Genomic DNA, 23,179 nt, shown 5'->3' on the forward strand with positions numbered 1-23,179 from the left:
GCCATTTACCTATGAAAGGACATGACATTTATGGATAACATAGCCCCAATCTCTGTGATCAACAAAATTGCCCAATTGATTTCCAAAATGATCCCAGTTGAGAATCGATCTGGCAAGTTACTCATGAAATCTATTGGTGTTTGGTTGGGATTGCACAGCATTTACAAATCAATTTAAGCAAAATCCCCATTTTGGACAAAGCTGTGGCCTCCAGCCCTAATAATGAAATACGTGTTTCTCTTCATTTATTTACATTTTCTTCACGTCCTCCGGGGTCCTGGCAGGAAACAGGTGGTACACTCAAAGTAAGACATTGATGAATTTAGCAAAGTACTGTTAAAGGCAGTTTGGACAGGATTTGGGGAAATCAGATGGGACGGTGCAGCTCTTCAGTGGGAGTCTTCCGGAGCGCAGGCCTGCCGTGGGAGGGGAAAGAACAATTGGTGGAATCTGGGAAGAGCAGTGGTGAGGAGCGCGTCACCTGACAGGAACCTCATTAGAGGGTTGCGGGCAGTACAACAGTTCCACAAAGGGAGGGAGCCAGGCGGGTAAATACCCTGACCTCTCTCTCCATTGGCCAAACCCCACCAGCAGCCTGGCAGTGGTGGATGAAGTTGACACAGCTCAGCCTCTCGGGGCACAGCACAGGGAGAGAGAGAAGGAAGGCCCGCAGCCTGGGAGGTAAAGCATAATCATCTCCCCGACTCCACCACCACCTCCTTCATTCCTACGCATTTCATGTCAGTTTTCTTCCCAAGTAGTCCATATTTTTGTCACTATTTTGAAAGGGATCTGTCTTATGACCAATCTGGGTAATTGTTTAAATGTGAGAAAGCTATTGATTTTCACATATTGAAGAGCATTTGACATGGGAAAAGTCCAATATCTTTTCAGCACTAATTTCATTATTTGAAGAAAAAAATGATTAATAAGATGTTTACTTCTTTTCTGTATTTCATGAGACAGTACATATAGAGCAGTTAAAACAGTGTCTGGCTCATAACAAACCCTCAGTAAATATCCCCTGTTATCATTATTACCCAATAGTTTTTCAGCTGGTCTGCAGCACCACTGACTTTTCAATCCAGTTTATTAACCCTGATCATTATCAGCTGGTTTCCCTGCAGCAAACTTTGCATTTTCAAATTCTCTCCAGGCTATGTGGGCTAACAAACTTGAAACAAAACGACCTCTATTTTGACTTGACTTACAAAAGGCCCCAGTCATCAGTTAAGAAGGGACCAATTCTCACAGGGACCCCATTTTGAGAAGCAAGGCTTTCTATCACACGGGACCGCAAGTGCAGCGGACCCTCTTCAACTGGACTGATCCAACCGGAAGCTGTGCCACGGCTTAAAAGCCAAAGTCTCTTTCAGTTGGCTGAAGACACAACAAGGTATATTTAGACATCTATAGAACAGTAGTTCTCAGCCTGGGGTGCTTTTGCCCTCCAGGGGATATTTTGCATTGTCTGGAGACATCTGTGATTGTCACAACTGGCCTCTAGTGAGCGTAGGTCAGGGATGCTGCTAAACATCTTACTGTGCAACAGAGAAGGATCTCACCGAAAATGTCAACAGTGTTGAGGCTGAGAAGCTCTCTTAGGAAAAAGGAGGAAGATGGGTCTACCAGCTTGTTTGGATTTAGAGGAGACATTGCTTCAATTATGGTGGTAGAAATAAGAGGAACCTGGTGCTTCTGCAAACCTCATGTCTGGGGTGAAGTCAGTGATCATGCTCCTCCCCCTTCCCCCCACCCTCACCCCCATCCCCCACCTGGTCTTTGCACTTGGACACCCCGAGCTGGCTGCCCGGAGCTGCTGTGACTCTATGCTTCCTGAAGCCCATCTCTTCACCTCACGAGACGCCAGACATAGGATTATTCCATGCAACCAAGAAAGGTATTTTAAACATTGGGATAAATTTGAATAATTTAACTAGTTGTAGGAGCCATTCTCAGGGAGTGGAGAGGGAACCCAAATGATACGCAAAAAAAAAAATATTTTTGGGGGAATCGAAAGAAAAGGTTTGGTAGTCTAAAATGTCAGTTATTCAAAGACAGAGTCAAACTTCTAATAATATTAGAAATGCTTTCTGGAGTATGCTTCTTATCTATATAGCTTTGAGGAAGTAAATACCATTGACGGGTGTTTTCAACAGCACAGTTCAGAGCTATGTTCCCAGCAGATTTTGAAACTACAGTGCTCTTCTGTCTTTGAAAGAGAAAGTTTGGTGTTTTCTCTTTATCTGAGTTTATGCTCTCGGGCCCATCTCAGGCTGACCTTGATCTCTCTCATGCTCTGCTCTCTTCAACCAGACCTCTATATTTCATTTTGGAAGAAGACTAAAAATGGTAAGAGCAGCTAAGAAATCCCTGAGAAAGTGTTATCTATAACCTTTGTGGGGAAGAGCTGAAACCAGCTGGCAAGAGAGAAGTTTAAGAATCGGTACTTTGGTTATTTTCGGGGGGAAACGTCTTCATGATATTTCATAATCAAGATTAATCATGCGGGTATTTCATAATTTCAGAGTATTCGATGCTTGCTCTATCAACTTCTTACAGGAGTGAATGCGTGCTGTGGTGACGAGGAGCAAGTGTTTGAACAGGGGAAATAGCTTCTATAGACCTAACTTTTCACCTTCCGTTTTTGGCTTTCAAGCCATACAAATCAATGAAGTTACTTTGTGCTTTTAACAGCGTTTGGGGTTATCTGAATGAGTATGTGTGCAGGCGAGCACACAGGACTGGGGCCGAGGGGGGCCTGGGCTCGCATGCTGTCAAAGGAAACCAGAGCTGGGTAGTAGTTCCAGCTGTAAAAATAGGTTTTGTTCAGGAGCTATTGCAGTAGGGGAAAAGAGACGTCAGTATAGAACTGTGCTCAATTCCAAATACAGCATGGACATATGGGACTTTATAACAAGGACCAGAGTTGGGGGTCAGTGGATGGAAAAATGACTGAGAGGAAACATCAGGGGTAGGGATAAAGCAACCTGGCAGGATTCTCACTGAAAGCAGGTCAGGGAGATGGGACATCACCTGGAGGGGAGGGTGGCAGCAGACGAGGGGTTTGATCAGATATCAGCAGTAAAGGATGCTCCCTAAACTGACTCAACAGGATTCTTGCTAAAACTAGATGGACATGGAAGGCCAAAGGTCAAGGCCTAGTGGCTTAGAGGAACCTGACTAAAATTCAGTCAAGGAGAGAGGGTGTGTCAGTGCCAGCTCTCCAGGTCACTAGCTGGGGGACCTCGGGCCTGTCACCAAAGATCTCAGACTCAATTTCTTTGACTATAAAGTGAGCATTATAATACCTCTCTGGTTGCCTTCTAGGGCTATTGTGAAGCTCATAATAGAATGTATGTTCAAGTTCTTTGCAAGCAGTATGAGTTATAGGTATGCCACGAATTAATCAAGAAAAGACACCAGCAGCCTTTTTCTGAAATTATTTTGTCACCCAAATTAGATACGATGGAGTGCATTCACCAGGAACCCACTCTGACTTCTAGATCTGAATGTTGGCACCAGGGCTCATTTTGTTCCTAAGGCCTAATGAAAAGTACTAAGTATAGAAACAACTGCTTCTAGTTTCATTTCCTAGCCACTGGGATGTCTATTTTTATGCAAACCCATGCCCACATCTGCCTTTGCCCCTTGAGGGGTAGCATGTGAGGACTAATAATAATAGAGTTCATATATATTGACCACTTACTACAAGTCGAGCATCATGCTAAGGGCTTGATGTCAGTGTTGATGTTTCTCCTTCAGAGCAGCCTTACAAGGTGCAGCTGAAGGAGCTGGGGCTTCCAGAGGTTAGGGGGAGGGGGTGGTCTTGGCTGGAGACCCCTCTATTCTACTTAGACAAGCCCGGCACACAATGACCCACAAGACACTCAGGAAATTTGGGCTTCAATTATGTCTTATTACTTCAGAAAAAAGGAGAAATTGGTACATATTTTATAAGAAAAGACATGAAGACAACTTCCAATAGAAGAAATACAAGAGGCCAAAAACAAATTATTCAACATTTAAGTTATATGTCAGATCCTTTGATATGGAAACTCTGCTTCTAGAAACACTTCTTGAAGCGATCAGGAATGTGGCAAACTATTTACAAAGATAGTCTATGCCACATGCAAATAGAATATCTCATGTCCAATGTTGGGGAGGGGTTAATTAATTGAAGTATACCTGTTAAATGGAATATTATATAGCCATCATAGCAAATTTTTAAGAAAGTACTGAATGACATAAGAAAATACTCGTGATATAATGGTAAATGAAAAAAGCAAGCTAAGAACTGATAGATACCATATCTTCCCAGTGTTTTTAATGCACGTGCTGAATGCTTACTAAATATTGGTTAATCTGTGATGATGGTTGACGTGAATAAATGTGTTAACCTATTTCGCTTAATAGTGTCGCAAAAGAGCCCTGTATTCTAATCCTTTTACAGTTGAGAAATCAGAGGCTCATGAGGTAAAGTGATTCACCAAAGTCACAGTGCTCTTTCGTGGCAGATTAAGAACTTAAAAATCAGATCTTTTCACTGGCAAAGCCCCGGCTAGTACTAAAGCGCCTCTCACTGTGTGGAGATCAGTATTAGGAGGAAACATGGTAAAATACAAAGTAGTTAAGATATTTTAAAAACGTTATTCTGCTCCTCCCTATAGCAAATTTCTTCACAGCCAAACAGATGATAAGGAATGCACTTACTAAATTAAACCTGTCTATTTAAAAATGTGGAAGACTGATAAAATTAAAAACAATCACCACAGGTTAATCAGCCAGTGTCTTGGCACTCCAAAAGCAGATCATTTCTTAGAAGCCCACCAAAGCTTCGGGCTGCAATGGTTAAATTATGGCCATTGGCCGTAGCCAGCCTGCCACCTGTTTTTGTACAACCCACAAGCCAAGAATGTTTCTTATGTTTTTAAATGACTTTAGAAGTCAGGACACTATTTTGTGACCCATAAAAGCTATGTTAAATCCTCATTTCAGTGCCCACAAATAGTTTCATCGCTCATGTAATATATCATTTGTGATAGAGACTGTATGGCCTGCAAAACATAAAATACATACTCACGGGTGTAAAGTCAAAAAAGATTTACTGTCTTGGGTCTTTGGTGTCTGTTGTGATGCATAGTAGCTGTTGAGTTTCTGGGTTTTTTGAGACTATTAAAAACTAAGTCTGGGCAAAAATGGTAGGAAGTAAATGATGAAAAGTATGTTTTTAAAGTAGTGGGTTATATGCTGGTACTTAGGTTTTTTGTTTGTAATGAGACTGACATTCATGGTAATCATGCTTTACAGAGATTGGCCTATAATTAGAAATAATTTCAAAATTTGCAAAAAGGGGGATATTTGCTTGTAAATTTATTAGGGAAATCCCAGTGGAGGCTCAGTCTCTAAAACAAATAGCACTTCAGTCACTTCCCTTATTCACAGTGCTTGGTTAGCCTTTAGGGTGATGTACAGGACACATACCTAGTTGTCAGACAATTCAGTGTCCTATCAAGAGGGCAAAAGGTTCGTAAACTCAAATTCTAGGGTTCCCGCAACTGCTCCCCCACTCCTTGCCCTTTCGTGTCCATTCTCCTCCCTCTCCAGCCAGCCATTCCTCTGCTTCAGCCCAGCCCACCCATTTGCAGGATCCCCACCATGACCTGAAATCCCTTGCTTCCCCAGCTTGACTGAAGGTTCCCTCCACCAGAAAGGCATATCCCAACACTTCCTTTTCACCTGGGGCAACCAGGCATTTCCCTCCTTTGTGATCTTGAAAATAAATCAGAGGAGCAGACGATTGGTCGGAGCTGTTGTGACCTGCAGCGTGGCCCACAGTAGCCCACAGGGGATGCCCAGTATGTCGGCCTTCCGACTGGTTGGCTGGGTAAACTGAGTGGAGGTAAGTATACCAGCAATTGTTCCTAGACCTCCAATATTTCCATGTCAACATGAATTTCCTTTAGGTGAAGAATTTTGCTGAAAGGAATGAAATCTAAGCAGATAGTAGCTAGACGAAGAATTATGATAAAGGCCAGAAGGTGAATGCCGATTACAGAAAGGTGAGGAGGCTGTGGGGCTCCTTGCTGCCACCAGGTAGTCACCCTGGCTTCCTCATCCAGGCCTTCCGGCCCTCGTGGAGGACCCTGTCCCCCTCCTCCTCTCCTCCCTTGGAACCTGCAGCATCTCTGCCGTCTCCTCACTCTTGGCGGATTAACCATCCCTCCTGCTTCACTGAGAACATCGCAGCAATTGGAAGGGGAAGTCCACGTGGTCCCCTCTCCTTCTATACCTTCTGCACTCCTATGTCCTGCTTCACCTCCTGTCCAGTTACCTATTGCTACTCAGCAGATGAGCCCCAAATTGCTGGCTTAAAACAGCAATGATCCTATACACTTGTGTGTCGTGGGTCCCAGGGTCGGCTGGCTCAGTAAGGTGGCTCTCCGGCAGTTGTCAGTGGGGGCCGGCCTGGCCTGCACGCTCACTCTCATGGGGCTGTCCCCATGTGTCCTCTCCCATATGGCGGCCACAGAGTGGGGGACTTCCTACTAGGCTGGAGGCTCAGGACCCCAAAGCAAGTGCAGGGAGCACCGCCAAAGATGAGCTAGGGAGTGGGTGGAAACACGACCGCCTTTTCTACCCAGGCTGCGGATGTCTTGCAGCATCACCGCGGCTGCCACCCTCCGTGAAGACAATCACAAAAGCCTGCCCAGGTCCGGGGGTGGGCGTGTCAACAAATCTGTGGACACTTACACTAAGGCTAGCATTTGTACGCTCCTCGCTAAGACCATCTCCCCGCTAGCATGCAGGGGCCCCTCCTTGCTCGCCTCCTCGCACCTGTAATCTCTGCTTTCTCTCTACATCATCAGTATTATTCCTGCTTTTTTGGACTCTTTTTTTGTTCTCACCAGCATTATAACATGCTATTGTTTCTCACATCCTAAAATAAATTCTTTTGACCCTACTGGCCCTGTGAAATACTGCCAGAGTCTTTGTTCCCTTTTGCAGGAAACTTCCCAGAAATGTTTGCTGTCTCCAATCCCTCATTCTTCCAAGAGCTTTGAAGTCATATTTTATTTGGCTTCACCTTCAAAATAGATCCAGTCTCTGGCAAGTTCTCACCCCCTCCATCCCTGCCAGCTGGGTCTTTTGCTTGAATTACTGTAATAGCCTCTTGCCTGGTCTCCATGCTGCCACCTTTGCTCTCGTTGTCGTTTCTCACCACAGCCGCCAGCATGATCCTTCTGTCCTGCAAGTCAGACCAGGTCAGCCTTCAGCTCAAAAACCTGCATTCCACTCAGAGTAAAAGCCACCATCTGTGACCAGCTGACAAGGCTCTACATGCTCAGCTCAGCCCTTCCTCTTTGACCTCATCTCCTGTTGTTCTTCTACACCCCTGGTCCAGACACACCAGTCTTGTGGCCATCTCTGGGATTATCCCAGCACGCTTCCACCTGGGGGGTCTTTGCATGAGGCGCTTCCCTCGGCCTGCTGAGCTTTTCCCCCGCATGCTTCTGCAGATGGATCTGCCAGGCCAATTTCCTCCTTTCCTTGAGATCTTTGCTCAAATGTCAATTTCCCAGTGAGCCCACCCAGCCCCCCTCATTTATAGTCACAACCACATCTCACATTCTTGATCCCCTTCGCCTTGTCCCATGTTTTCTTTTTCCACAACACCACCTACCATCTGTTACAATTATTACAGTTAAATATTTCTGAGTTTATTATTTGGAGAACATGAGCACCTGAACAGCAGGGGTCTTTTCTGTTTGGTCCACTGATGCAATCCACTTAGAAGCAGGAACCTGACACAAAGCGGGTATCAATACATACTTGTTGAGTTTTTCATTTTTTACAGTTTCCGATCACATAGTAATGATGAGGTTCTATTACTTCTTCTGTAATTAAAAAATAATGTTTTGATTAAGACAATACGTGTTCTTTGTGAAAACCTCAAAGAGTAGAGAAGGATATAACATGAAGCTAAGAAGTCTTTTCTTCCTACCCAACAAAGGCCCCTTCTTAGCCCTGCCCAGCAGGAATCACTGCTGAAAGTCTCCACTGTGTTCTTCCATACTGTTCTCTGCAATTACAGATAAAATATATGTACATCCATTCATCATAAAGGGATCATTCGCTATGTTATTTTGATGCTGCTTTAAAAATTCATTTGGTTTCTTAAAACTTTCAAGTATATCTTGCACAGCTTTCCATGTCAACAGCTATAGCCCTTCCACATTTGTTTTAAAGGGATGTTTGTGATTCCGTTACTGTTGGTTTCCCATTTTTATCCCAAATTGATGGATTGTCATCCATGCCTCTCTGATCTCTGCTTCCTCATCTGTGAAATGGGAATATTTATGCCCTTTCAACTTCATTGTCAGTGTTCAGAGATGTAATAGGAAGAGTGTGTCCACCTCAGCATCTAGCACATAAGAAGTATGTGATACAAAGCAGCCATTATAAAATACAAAAGCTCAAATGACTGATTGCAGTTCAATGTGAAGTCTACATTTTCCATCTTAACAAGGTGATTGAGAGAATAAAACACCTGCGCATAGAAAAACCAAACATTCCCACTTTTACCATAATTAGCTAATTAAGCATCCAAATATACCCATTGTATTTGCATGTATAATTATTAATTACCAAAGCTGGGCCTATGTCACAGTATATTATGCTATTTTACAAGTCAAATTACTGAAAGGGACATGTCTTTAGGCAATCATTGTCAAAAGACCAAGCAAAACACAAAAACATGGATTACTTGAATCCAATGAAAAATAGCATAGACCTCAATGCTGAATGAACTCTTACATTTAAAAATAACATTCGTGGAAACTAAGGTCCCAGCTGCAGTCTGAAGCAGGTAGACTCCAATGGTTTGATAGGGGAAATGTCCACACTTAGGGAAATTTCCATTAGAATAAAGGAATACTCCACATTTTCAATCATCTTCTCAAGGTGATCTTTTAAGTTTGGAAGCCTCAAAGGTATTATTTTTCTTTAAATAACAAATTTAGAAAGGCTTCATTCATTGAGCCCATTTTCCCCCTCACCTGATTGATCAGAGACCACCTCTCTCATTGCAATGAACCTTCCTTCTGGCTTGAATGTTGAAAAGTAAACCTGCTGGTATCTCCAGGTTCTAGGCTTCCAGTGCAGCCAGCATGGAAAGCCAAGAGATGTCCTGCCTGGCATATGGCGTTCCAAGGGCCAGATGGGCTGGGGCTCAACTACTGAGCATATGATGACAGGGACAGTCCCATCCTGGCTGAGCCTGTTCCCAGGAGAGACAAATTCAAGGGATTTCAGATTCAAGGAGACAGAACTGAGAAAAGGGATGGTACAGGAGTCCCTCCATTGCTCTACTTCCCACTGCCTTGCCCTGACACCATCCCCTTTCTCTCTATGGCACTTTCCCTCTTCAACCCTTCTTTTAGAGGCCCCAAGCCCTCCTGGTCTCTCCTCAGCCCCTTGTCAAAAACCTGATCATTGGCAAAACTGTACTATTTATGATCATTCAGTGTGAATCTTCCCTGGGATTTTAAGAAAGCTCAAAGCCTTGATTTATCCAGCAAATACTTATCTTGTGCTATGTGGCAGGCATCAAGATGACACAGTACATGTAAAGACAGGCAAGGTTCTGGACCTAAGAGTGTTCACCACCTAGGAGAGATGGGCGAGGTGTTGGCATGGAGACTTCTGGAAAGGTAGCATAGCATAGCAACGAAGAGTGCAAGCTCTGTGTCCAAGTTGCTTGGGGCCAGTTCTATAGCTTCTGCCTTTGACCTCCCTCATTGTAAATGAGCCTATCTTTTAGAATTGGGACAAGGCTGAAATAATTTGCTAAATGCTTTTGGTTGAAATTAGCAGCATGTGAATGGACATACCAGCTTTTCAGGGAATATAATTTCTTCTAATATTTGGCAGTCCGGGACTGAATTTGCTTAGAGTTAATTCCATGCACAAGTTTAATGCAGCCTGAGGTTTCCTCTAGACCAGGGGTCTTCAAACACGTGGGCCAAATCTGTCTGCCCACCAGTTTTTGTACTTGTGAGCTAAGAATGGTTTTTACAACTTTTTAAAAAGTTTTTACAACTTTAATTAGTTATATTCTAAATGGTTATTTAAGTACCCACATAATATCTTCAATTTTGCCTAAAGTATCTACTACCTTGCCTCTTACAGAAAAATTTTGCCACCCCCTGCTCTAGACCTTCTGGCAGTAATGAACATGTTCCTTATCTGCATACTTGAATATTGTAGCCTCGTGCCTAATGTGGTTTTTGAGCACTTGAAATACGGTTAGTGTGACTGAGAAACTGAATTTTTTTAAATTGCATTGAATTTTAATTCATTTAAATTTAAATAGTCACCTGTGACTGGTGACTATCATATTAGAGCAGCTCTAGACAATTCTCAGTCAAAAGATTCTGTATGCTGTCAATGTCTCTCTTTCTCAATCTAATCAACTCCCTAGAGGCTGTATGAGTCGAAGGGAAGGCAGCGCTCTTAATCAGATTCTTTGCCCTGGACCAGCTTTTATTGTCTGCTGGAAAATGCTTAATGGAAAGTGCTTGAAAAATACATGTATGCATCCACTTAGGTCCTCTTAAGGTTCCTGCTTTGACTCTATCCATTACATCTGCTTTAGTTTGGGATAAAGCAGTTGGCTTTTTCAACCCTGTAAGACCCCAAATGAAGGAAGTCTTCATCAGGCTTAGAGTTCAAGCTGTAGGCAGAGAAAACCTCACTTGGCAGACGGTACTTCCTTCCATCTCTGCTTACAGATGGCTAGTTCATTTCGCTCCTAAGACTGCTAACGCCAAGACGAAGCTGTCAGCACACATCATCGTTATGAATATTTCCCCTTAGGGTAAAGCCGCAGTTGGCATTTTGGGGCTGTAACATACAGCATGGTGACTGGAGTTAGCAGGACTGTATTGTATATTTGAAAGTTTTTAGCAGAGTCAATCTTAAGAGTTCTCATCACAAGAAAAATAGTTATAATGATTTGAGGTGGTGAGTGTTAACTAGACTTCTTAAAATAATTTCACAATATATACATATATCAAGTCATTTTGTACAGCTTAATCTACTACAATGTGTCATATGTCAATTACATAAGTTAATATCTCAATACAACTAGAAAAACAGAAGTCAAAGTTGGCAGGTGTTCTGCTCTCCAAGGTAGCATAGGTGATAGTTGTATCAAGTGTTTTGCGATGGTGTAACGTGGGTCACCAGCTTTCCAGGCTCTGATATCTGAGTTTTTGGTGCCCAGAGTCCAGTGACATCAACATTACACATTTTAGGTTCTCTTGCAGGCAACAATTTATTTCCAAGTTCTAAACTCCACACTGAATAAAATTAGGTTTGCATTTGTGCAGTAACAAATCCAATTAATACTGGCTTAGCTTAACAATTTTATGATTTATCGTGAACTCCTGGAAGTGAGAAATTCAGAGCCCTTCTTTATGCTCTGCTCTCTGAGGTCATGCAAGGGTCTGGACACTCTGGATCAGCTGCCTTGTGGCTCCACCATCCCTTGCACATTTTCCTTATTTGCACTGTCCAAGATGGCTGGCTATGACATCCAAATTATAAGAAGCCAGATGGAAGCAGACATGAGGAAGGGCAATGGCCCTGACATTTAAGGATTTGTCCCAGAAACTGCACGTCTGACTTTCTTTCATACCACATTGGCTTTAACTTGGGTGTATGGCCAAGCTTAGCTGCAAGGGAGTTTGGGAAATATAATCTTTTCCAGAGTAGCATATGCCTACCTATAAGTGGAGATTCTTTCACTAAGAGGTGGGAGCAGGGGGAAATGATATTGGGACATATATAACAATCTTTGGACTCTAGGAGGATAATAAAAAGAATTAATTTGGAGTATCAGAAAATTCCCCACGGAATAAGAATAGCATGCAGTTAAGCTGCACATGTATAAGTGTCAACATCTTGTCTGGAAAGAATGAATGCATTTTAAATCTGTGAATTTTTCTCTCTTCCACTAGATCTTGAGCTCTTTAAGGGCAGAGATGGTGTGTCTGCTGCCCTATTAGTTATTCAATAAATATTTGTCAAATGAAAGAAAGAATATAAATTGGCAGAATTGTGATTATTTTAAATAAATTCTTTCTCACCAGTTACTTGGTACAATTTCTAGCTTAGGAACTGCTGGGGAATGTTCTGGCCCACGTTTGCTGTCTTGGCCCAGGAGGGCTGTCCGGGTCCTTGGTGTGGCCCATGTTGTTGCCATGTCTGTCATTCTCTCACAGGCGGTCTTCTGCTGAGCCCAGCATCTGCCTCAGAAGGGTACATAGTCGTGAACTACTGGGCCTGGACAAAGACCCAGCTCCTCTGACCTTCAGTCTAGAGTTATTTCCACAGCCTCACGTGTCACCAGTGCAGTAGGAGAGGAGAGGAGGGAGCGATAACTCTGTCTGGGTTGATCCCACAAAGCTTCTTGAAAGAAGATGGGTTTGAACTTCACAATACAGAAGCAAAGCTTCTGAAACCTTCCCCCGACCAAGGAATCCTTGGGCAAATAGAAGAGGCAGAAAGTGATCCCTGGAGGGCCTGGGGGTGTAGCCTGAAGGAACCTACTCCAAGGGGAAATTTCTTTTAAATAGTTTGCTTTATTTCATTCATGCATGCATTCGTTGCTTCATTCATGTATTGAGCAAGCATAATGGGCCACTAGTTAGGTGCCAGGCATTCTTGCACACTGGGACACAAAGCCCTGCCTTACATTCTCATACACAATCAGTGGTAAACACATAAGCACATAAGTTATCAACAAGATAAGGTCTAATCGTGCTAAGGGGTACGAAGGAGATAAAGCAGGGGAGTCTAATACAGAGTACACATTCCTCTCTGTGCCCCAGCCGACTCGTCTGGAAACTGGAGAGCATGTTGGAGGTCTGCAATCCCCAAATCCCCAAACTGACAGCTTTGTCTCAACTCAACGGTTGGCCAACATGACATAATCTGAACTCATTTGAAGGCACATCTTGACCTGAACTGAATGAACTAATTCTCTTTCTTTCTTTGTTTTCTTAATCCCACTTTGAGTGGCCAATCCTGTGGCTCCCTGCACACATTTTTGTGTGTTTGATTATGGGATGCTGCCCCAGGCCCCAGTAGGAGTATTGCATACCTTCTAAACTCTGAAAAATTCTGAATTTCAAAACACATCTGGCCCCCAAAGGTTTTCAATTAGGATTGAGAATCTGTAGTACTGCCCTCATGTGGTTATTATGAGGGTGAAATGAGTTAATATATGTAAAGCACTGAAAATGAGGCCCAACATAGAGTAAGTTAGTTCATGTTACTGTGATTATCACTATTATTCCATGGGAGGGTATTTAGATACGCTGGTCAGAGGAGGCCTCTCTGAGGCTATGGCACTTGAGCAGACACCCAAAGGATGAGAATGACTTGGCTGTGGGAGGAGGAGGAGAAAGATAATTTCAGGAAGAGGGAACAGTGAGTGCCTAGACTGGCTCAAATGCAGAACAGAAAACAGGCCAGATGTCTGGCATGTGGTCACACTAGGGGAAGATGGTTCAAGATCAGCAGTGTAGGCTGGAGTCAGAATATGCATGATACAAGCAATGGGAAAGACTTTGAATTTGACTCCAAGTATAATAGAAAGTCATTGTACTTTATCTGATTCATGTTTATAAGGAACACCCTGCTGCCACTTGATGAGTGAATTGCAGAGGACAAAGGGCATCAGGGAGACCAGTTAGGAGTCTATTGTGGCAGCCCAGGTGTGACCAAAAGGTGGCAGTAGCTAAGGAGAAAACTGGACAGGCGCAAGGAAAAGTTTAGAAATGAGGGAGAAAAAAGACTTTCTGACTCGTTTTTCTTTCTAATTTGTAGTATGTCCAGGCCAAGTATTTCTCAGTCATTGTCTCGGGGCATGAAGGTCAGTGGCTCCCTAGACTAGCTCATACAGGCTTTGCAGAGCAACTCTGCACATTTCTCCCTGCTCCATGACATCACATTGGCTGCTCAAAATTGGCATTGGTGGGAGGATTTACACTATGGGAATTGGCAAATGCTCCAAACCAGGACTTAACACATCAGGGATTTGCACGCACAGTGGAGGAAAGCCAGTTGTTAAATCATTTACTAGCACACTGCTGTGACTTTTTCTCTAACTAAAATGCCTTCATCTTAGAGTATCCATTTCCCCTGATAACAAAAATACTTAAAGTAGGTATTTCCTGGGAAACTCAGTTTGATGACTGCTGTCTCAATCATTTCATGGTTTTAACTCAGCTAACTCAGGGATACTCTCAGCTCCTCCCAGGGTCTCATGTGGGTTCATGGGAATGGTGTTGGAAGTTCAGAATTTGTCCTTTGTCCATTTTGGCCCTCTCTGGAATATAATTCACCTCCCAGGTCCACAATATCAGTCTTAGCAGCCTTACTTGTAGCCTTCTGATGTTGGGATTCAAGAACCTACCATGTCTTCTGACAGAAGCAGAGCTGCGGATGGGATCCAGGGTCTGGGATCCTATCATCAGGAGCCATACAGACAGCTCACTTGACTTCTCTCCTTCCTCTCTTCTAAAGCCCTTTCCCACATCTTGACTCAAACCCTCCTCCCTGAGTGGTGAATGTTTTTCCTAAATATTTGAGTAAGCCTGATGCTCGAGATGTACCATATTTATCTGAGGGCTTCCTGTACCCCCTGACATATTGCCATATCTTCCCAGGCTCCAGAATGAGAAGTACAGCCTAAAAGGCTAGCTGGGTTTCTGGGGGGCAAAAATGGTAAGGAAGAGTACACCACGTGGGGGCACCTCCAAGTCAGGGACTGCAAGCTGGCCTTGGCTGTTTAGTGATGAAAGAAGCTGGTGGTGGAGTTGTATGTGGTCAGCCCAGACAAGTAGATAGGGGCCAAATTATGGAAGACTTTGGATGGCATGATAAAAAGTTAGGGCTCCTTCTGTAAAAAATAAGAAAAAGAAAACTATTTTAGATTTCAGAGCAATGAAATCTGGTAATGTTTGAGAAGCTTGATGGTTAGGGCGGATTGGAAGAGCAAGAGCCTAGGGACAAGGAACAGGCTTTGCAGAGGACAAAGGGTGGAATGTCAACTGAGATTGTGTCAACTAAACTTGGAAAGCAAGGAAGATGTCAAGAAGGACAATGAAAGAGGTCAGCTGGGCTTAGTGAATGTTTTTAAGGATGGAGAGGAGGAGACAGGGTGGTGAAAAGGGAAAAATAGAGACAATGTTGTGCCTCTAACTTCCACAAACTTGAGGCATGTAAAGATGTGTGAAGAAGCTCTGAGGTCCTTCTGAAACATTTTGCCTTAGAGGAAAAGCAAGCTGAGGGGGAGACTTGCTTACTTATCTCCTATTACAGGAATTGAAGGAAATAGGCACTTGGTTTATTAGCTCAGAAGGTAATTGGTTGACTCAGTTGACAGGACAAAAGCATTAGTTGAGCTAGAAGCTTGTTGTAGAGATACAGACTGGATCATCCCATGGATAAGCACCAGCTAAAGCCGTTGTTCTGGAGTAAAATACTTTTGAGAAATCCTGAAACTTGAGAGCAAGTCTATGGTTAAACCACCCTCTAAGGCAAGGCAAGTTTAAGTTAATATGGTGACCAGTAAAGTTCTCAAGTGCTTCCCATATTCCCTTTTAAGGTCTTTCTCCCTAGGGTCCTGGTATCTCTTATGCTAAACATGGATGCCCAAGAATCACTGTTATAAATAGATTTCTCCATCTCCCAATTTGCCTGAGAGAGCCTTGGTTTGTACCTACAGTCTTGGCATAATTATTAAAAGCTCCCCCCTCCTTTTACTCCTGTAAATATCCTGCCTCTCTACTCTCCCCTTTCCAAATTTGCGTGACGGAAACCCAATGTGTAGGGAAAATGTTCATCCCCAAATCATCCTGGAGATGATTTCCAAGGACAATCCAAGGGGAAAACCAACTTAACAATAGCAGTGCCAAAATGGCAGGAGTCAGGTGACCTTGGGCAAATCAGCTAATATTACTGAGCTATGTCTTAATCTGTAAAATAGGGCTAATGAATCTCCTTTATTTCCTTATTTAGGCATGAAAATCCTGTATTTCCTTACTTAGGCATGTAAAATGTACCAGAGCAGGCTTAGCAAACAGTAATTGTACCAAACTCTTAATCGTATTCTTCCTACTGTATTTGCATTTAAGAATTCCTCCCTCGCCCCCATATTTCAGACTTTGGCAGCTAACTGATGGCTCTCCCATCTAACCACTCTAATAAACACTGAACAGAAAAATGCTGCGTCTATCACCTTAAAAGCTAAATATTACTGTAAGCAAATGATTATGAACTTCAGTAACTGACAAATACCGAGAAAGGGTGCTGTTTAGACAATCGAGAACCAGACATGAATTGTTTTTCCTGAAGTGTAGCAAAAGAGAGGCTGCAATGGGAACTTTCCATTTTGATTCTTGGTATTCTTTTTAGAATGGTGATTTGTGCTTTCTTATACTTGCAGGTGTTTCCAATGTGGACATTCAAGAGACAATTTCTTATCCTTTTTAACATGGTCCTAATTTCTAAACTCCTTGGGGCTAGATGGTTTCCTAAAACTCTGCCCTGTGATGTCTCTGTGGATGCTCCAAATGCCCATGTGATCGTGGACTGCACAGACAAGCGTTTGACAGAAATCCCTGGAGGTATTCCCACCAACGCCACCAACCTCACCCTCACCATCAACCACATACCTGGCATCTCTCCAACCTCCTTCTACCAGCTGGACCATCTGATAGAGATCGATTTCAGATGCAACTGTGTACCTATTAAACTGGGGCGAAAAGACAACGTGTGCACCAGGAGGCTGCAGATTAAACCAAGAAGCTTTAGTGGACTCAATTATTTAAAGTCCCTTTACCTGGATGGAAATCAGCTTCTAGAAATACCTCAGGGTCTTCCTCTCAGCTTACAGCTGCTGAGCCTTGAGGCCAACAGTATCTTTTCTCTCATGAAAGAGAATCTAACAGAACTGGTCAACTTAGAAAGACTCTACCTGGGCCAAAACTGTTATTTTCGCAACCCTTGTAATGTTTCATTTTTCATCGAAAAAGATGCTTTCCTCAATCTGAAACATTTACAATTGCTCTCCCTAAAAGATAACAATATTACAGCTGTCCCCACTATTTTGCCATCTTCTTTAACAGAACTCTATCTTTACAACAACATCATTGTAAAAATCCATGAGGATGACTTTAATAACCTCAATCAACTGCAAATTCTTGACCTAAGTGGAAATTGCCCTCGTTGTTATAATGTCCCATTTCCTTGTACACCCTGTGAAAATAATTCTCCCCTCCAGATCCATGTAAACGCTTTTGATGCATTGACAGAATTGCAAGTTTTACGTCTACACAGTAACTCACTTCAGTATGTGCCCCAAAGATGGTTTAAAAACATGAACAAACTTAAGGTACTAGATCTTTCCCAAAACTTTTTGGCCAAAGAAATTGGAGATGCCAAATTTTTGCATCTTCTTCACAACCTTGTCCAATTGGATCTCTCTTTCAATTACGAACTCCAGGTCTATCGCACATTTATGAATCTATCAGATGCATTTTCTTCCCTGAAAAACCTGAAAGTTTTGCGGATCAAAGGATATGTCTTTAAGGAGCTGGGAAGCTTTAACCTCTCCCCATTACGTAAACTTTCCAATCTTGAAGTCCTTGATCTTGGCACTAACTTCATAAAAATTGCTAACCTCAGCATATTCAAACAATTTAAAACATTGAAAATCATAGATCTTTCAATGAACAAAATATCACCTTCAGGAGATTCAAGTGAAGTTGGTTTCTGCTCTAATGCCAGGCCTTCTGTAGAAAACCATGCACCCCAGATCTTTGAAGCATTACATTATTTCAAATATGATGAGTATGCAAGGAGCTGCAGGTTCAAAAACAAAGAGACTCCATCTTTCTTGTCTTTTAATGAAGATTGTTACACATATGGGCAGACCTTGGATCTAAGCAGAAATAACATCTTTTTTATCAAATCCTCTGATTTTCAGCATCTTTCTTTCCTCAAATGTCTAAACTTGTCAGGAAATAGTATTAGCCAAACTCTTAATGGCAGTGAATTTCAGCCTTTAGTGGAGTTGAAATATTTGGACTTCTCTAACAACCGGCTTGATTTACTCTACTCAACAGCATTTGAGGAGCTGCGCAAACTGGAAGTTCTAGATATAAGCAGTAACAGCCATTATTTTCAATCAGAAGGAATTACTCACATGCTAAACTTTACTAAGAACCTAAAGTTTCTGAAGAAGCTGATGATGAACAACAATGACATCTCTACCTCCAACAGCAGGACCATGGAGAGCGAATCTCTTAGAACTCTGGAATTCAGGGGAAATCATTTGGATGTTTTATGGAGAGATGGTGATAACAGATACTTAAAATTCTTCAAGAATCTGCAAAACCTAGAGGAATTAGACATCTCTGAAAATTCCCTGAGTTTCTTGCCTTTTGGAGTTTTTGATGGTATGCCTCCAAATCTAAAGACTCTCTCCTTGGCTAATAATGGCCTCAAGTCTTTCAACTGGGGAAGACTCCAGTATCTGAGGAATCTAGAAACTTTGGACCTCAGCAACAACCAGCTGAAGACTGTCCCTGAGAGATTATTCAACTGTTCCAGAAGTCTCAAGAAACTAATTCTTAAATATAATCAAGTCAGGCATCTGACGAAGTATTTTCTACAAGATGCTTTCCAGTTGCGATACCTGGACCTCAGCTCAAATAAAATCCAGATTATTCAGAAGACTAGCTTTCCAGAAAATGTCCTCAACAATCTGGAGATGTTGCTCTTGCACCACAATCGGTTTCTGTGTACCTGTGATGCTGTGTGGTTTGTCTGGTGGGTTAACCATACGGAGGTGAACATTCCTTACTTGGCCACAGATGTGACTTGTGTGGGGCCAGGAGCACACAGGGGCCAGAGTGTGGTCTCTCTGGATCTGTATACCTGTGAGTTAGATCTGACGAACTTCATTCTGTTCTCACTTTCTACATCGATGGTTCTCTTACTGATGATGGTTATGATAGCACACCACCTCTATTTCTGGGATGTATGGTATAGTTACCATTTCTGTAAGGCCAAATTAAAGGGGTATCAGCGTCTGACGTCACCGGATTCCTGCTATGATGCTTTTATTGTGTATGACACTAAAGACCCAGCAGTGACAGAGTGGGTTTTGGATGAGCTGGTGGCCAAACTGGAAGAACCAAGAGAGAAACATTTTAATTTATGTCTTGAGGAAAGGGACTGGTTACCAGGGCAGCCAGTTCTGGAAAACCTTTCCCAGAGCATACAGCTTAGCAAAAAGACAGTGTTTGTAATGACAGACAAATATGCAAAGACTGAGAACTTTAAGATAGCATTTTACTTGTCTCATCAGAGGCTTATAGATGAAAAAGTGGATGTAATTATCTTGATATTCCTTGAGAAACCCTTTCAGAAGTCCAAGTTCCTCCAGCTCCGGAAGAGGCTCTGTGGGAGTTCTGTCCTTGAGTGGCCAGCAAATCCACAGGCTCACCCATACTTCTGGCAATGTCTGAAAAATGCCCTGACCACAGACAATCACGTGACCTACAGTCAGGTGTTCAAAGAGACGGTATAGCCCTTCTTTGCAAAATGTGACTGCTTAACTTACCAAGGAGAAGCTCGGCTGCCTACATTTTCTCATAAATATCTCACTGAAAGAATGTTTCTAAATTCTCCAAGACCTGGGAGAGAGGAGTCACCAGTGTATGACAAAGGAATTGGAAAAGTGGGATTTATAAAATAGATCAAGTTGTCTTTCTTATCTTTCTGTGTCTCCATTTGCACTTGAGTCTCTCCCCTCTGCTCCTATATAAAATACTATAGGGAGAAGGGTGGCAAGTAGAGGACATGGGGCTTTGATCCTCCTCTAACTGTGATTATTAAATATGCACACAATCACAAAATTGAGAAGTATTACACTTCTACCCATTAGAAGTACTGTATAGAAACAGGGTAAAAAATGCTGAGGATCTGTCTGTATGACATCACAATGTACTAGAGTTAGTGAAATAAAAACACCGTTAACTCCTCAACTAATTGCTTCAGTATCATCTAGTGCCCCCTTCTATCCAGACGGAGCGTTGGCAGCAGACTGGTGGTTGCTGCTTGGGCGCAGCTTGGCCCTGCTGCTGGGAAAGGCGGAGAACCATCTTTACCATCGATGGACATAGTTTACTTTCAAATGGAAAACAATTAAGTGATCTGCCTTTATACAAAGTGATGCTATTTATCTTTGAAGGTAATTTACCTTTTTTTTTTTGAGAGGGCATCTCATATTTATTGATCAAATGGTTGTTAACAACAATAAAATTCTGTATAGGGGGGTCAATGCTCAATGCACAATCATTAATCCATCTCAAGCCTAATTCTCATCAGTCTCCAATCTTCTGAAGCATAACGAACAAGTTCTTACATGGTGAACAAATTCTTACATAGTGAATAAGTTCTTACATGGTGAACAGTACAAGGGCATTCATCACAGAAACTTTCGGTTTTGATCACGCATTATGAATTATAAACAATCAGGTCAGATATGAATATTCATTTGATTTTTATACTTGATTTATATGTGGATCCCACATTTCTCCCTTTATTATTATTATTATTTTTATTTTTAATAAAATGCTGAACTGGTAGGTAGATGCAAGATAAAGGTAGAAAACATAGTTTAGTGCTGTAAGAGGGCAATTGTAGATGATCAGGTGTGTGCCTGTAGACTATGTGTTAATCCAAGCTAGACAAGGGCAATAAAACATCCACGGATGCAGAAGATTTCTCTCAAAACAGGGGGTGTGAGGTTCTAAGCTTCACCACTGTTGTTCCCCGATTTCTCACCTGATGGCCCCCCTGCGACTGTGCCTGTCTTAGGTTGTTCCTCCCTTGAGGAATCGGTAATTTACCTTCTTAAAGTATTACTACGACTGAATACCCCCCTCCCCCTCCCAATTTCATATGTTGCCATCCTAACCTTTAATTGGATGGTATTAGGAGGTGGGACCTTGGGAGGTGCTTAGGCCATGAGAGTGGGGCCCTCATGAATAGGAGTAATGCCTTGTATATAAGGAGCCAGAGAACTACCTTGCTGTGTTCCCACCATGTGAGGATACAAAGAGAAGTCAACAGTCTGCAACCCAGAAGAAGGTCCTCACCAGAACCAGACCAAGCTGGCACTCTGTTCTCAGACTTCCATTCTTCAGAGCTGTGAGAAATACATGTTTATTGTTTAAGCCACCCAGTTTATGGTATTTTGCAATAGCAGCCTGAGCTAAGACATATATTTTTATCTGCATTGCAAAGTACTGTAGCCAAAGTAAAATTGCCTTATCCAATGGTCTTTCAAACCTCTTTGTTAATCGATTCTATATGTTTGTAATTATCTGCAAGCTTACTCCATCAACTGTAGATGGTTTTGACGGTAGACTCTAAAAGAGGACCCCAAGAGCATGTATTTATTTATAGTAATCAGGCAGAGATGACAATTATATGTATTCCTTTAAATTTGGAGGGAGGGGGAAGGAGAAACAGGTTTACAGACCTTAACACTGAGAAGGGCTCAGTCTTGAATTTCAGCTTTACCACTCAAAAGCAGCAACAGAAAGGACCGGGACCAAGACATTCCGAAGACACATGTACTTCCAATTGGGTATAAGTTGATATGAGTTCAAAGTTTGAAACCTGACAAATTTGCTTTATTTCATGAAAGAAATTATATACAGAGGTGTCTGTGCCCTTTGGAAAACAGTGTGTATGTGTTCAAATCTCAGAGCATTGGCTGGAAGATATTGTGTTGCCCTCATGTATGGAAATGCCAAAGGTTTCACTTTAGGTACAGCTGAAAATACACAGTATACGAATTATTGCCAAAGGACATGTACTCAATTAATAAGGGTCACGAATTCCCAAATTAGTCTCTGGACCGAATAGAGACATAACTAAGTTGCTAGAGCCAATGGTTTGACAACTTCTATGAGCTTTATTGTATTTAATAGATGCCTTTCTTCAGTGAAAGCAAAGAAATGTTATAAAAATCAACTTCTGACCATCATAAATTCTCTTCTATGAAAACACATAAATACATAAAGTCTAAGCTATTTTGGTGATTTATAAGCCATAAAGCCCTTGAAGACAACTTAACACATCTTCTGAAATGGATCAAGAGGAAGGGAAACTGAAAATAGTGCAACTCAAAACCACGGCATATTTTGACATGAGGTTAGGTACAGTGGTTTGTCGTAGGAAACAAGCAAAAGCATATCAACAGATGGTTTTAGCTTCAATTCCTTTGTCATCTTGACTAGTCACTCCTTTGACCTTCGTAGGGCTCTGTGGAGTTCTGTACATTTGCAAATGGCTCTGATCAAACACCACTAACTCGGGCTACCAAGAGCATGTGACTGGCAGGTCCCCTGCCAATCTCATAGTACCCTGCTTCTCCACTGACCCACCTCTGGTTGGCTGTGCTCCGGAAGGGAGTGCTGATTCTCCCTAGATCCCACTCCTCCCTCAAGGCTTGGCCCCCAGCCCCTTTCAACCCGCACCTGGCGAGGATGTATCCTTCCTCCTCAGATAGGTACTGTCCCTCAGCAAGACTTGGGTATTTGTAGGATTCAAGCCAAGGGGGGCAGGAGGCAGGGCAGATGTTATGGTTGAGAAAAAGGCAAAGCAAGTGTGTGCCATCTGTACAGGAGAGAGACGGTGGGTCTGATCAGGGCCCCCTTCTGAGTCGGATTCTCTTGGCCCCATCCTCAGGTCCACTTGCAGCTCTGTGTGAACACTCTTAGGTCCATAGGAAGTCCATTTCACTGAGTTCACGTGATCGCAGAGAACATGAGACCGGCCAGCCCACCAGCTGGCACACTGAAAGGGGAGGGTCGTAAAGACAGAAAGAGTCCCAAGCTCCTGATGAGACTGTGTGGGCAAAGGCCTGCTGATAGGGGCCATCCACGCTGCTGATGCTGAAATGACAATAGGACAGTTTCAGGCTGTTCTAGGGTTCGTATCTTCTCCATCTTCTGTTGCGCACCCCCCTTGCCCTCGGTTTCCTTTTCGGCAGAGGTGCCCAGGCGTGCCTCATGTAGCTCCTGAG

At 42.7% G+C, this 23,179-nt stretch overlaps 1 protein-coding gene across 2 annotated transcripts; it reads left to right on the forward strand.

The window, feature by feature from the left end:
* Nucleotides 1-548: 548 nt before the first annotated feature.
* TLR7 (toll like receptor 7) lies at nucleotides 549-20,548 on the forward strand. Of its 2 annotated transcripts, XM_073227650.1 has the most exons (3): nucleotides 549-681; nucleotides 1,157-1,900; nucleotides 16,520-20,548. In XM_073227650.1, exons 2-3 carry the CDS (start codon nucleotides 1,886-1,888, stop codon nucleotides 19,667-19,669), a joined length of 3,165 nt encoding a protein of 1,054 aa, XP_073083751.1. In that variant the 5' UTR covers nucleotides 549-681; nucleotides 1,157-1,885; the 3' UTR covers nucleotides 19,670-20,548. The 2 variants fall into 2 exon arrangements, with proteins under 2 accessions (XP_073083751.1, XP_036876479.1); XM_037020584.2 differs by having other exon boundaries at nucleotides 552-1,900.
* Nucleotides 20,549-23,179: the final 2,631 nt, after the last annotated feature.

Source organism: Manis javanica, chromosome X, assembly GCF_040802235.1.
Source record: "Manis javanica isolate MJ-LG chromosome X, MJ_LKY, whole genome shotgun sequence".
NCBI lineage: Eukaryota > Metazoa > Chordata > Mammalia > Pholidota > Manidae > Manis > Manis javanica.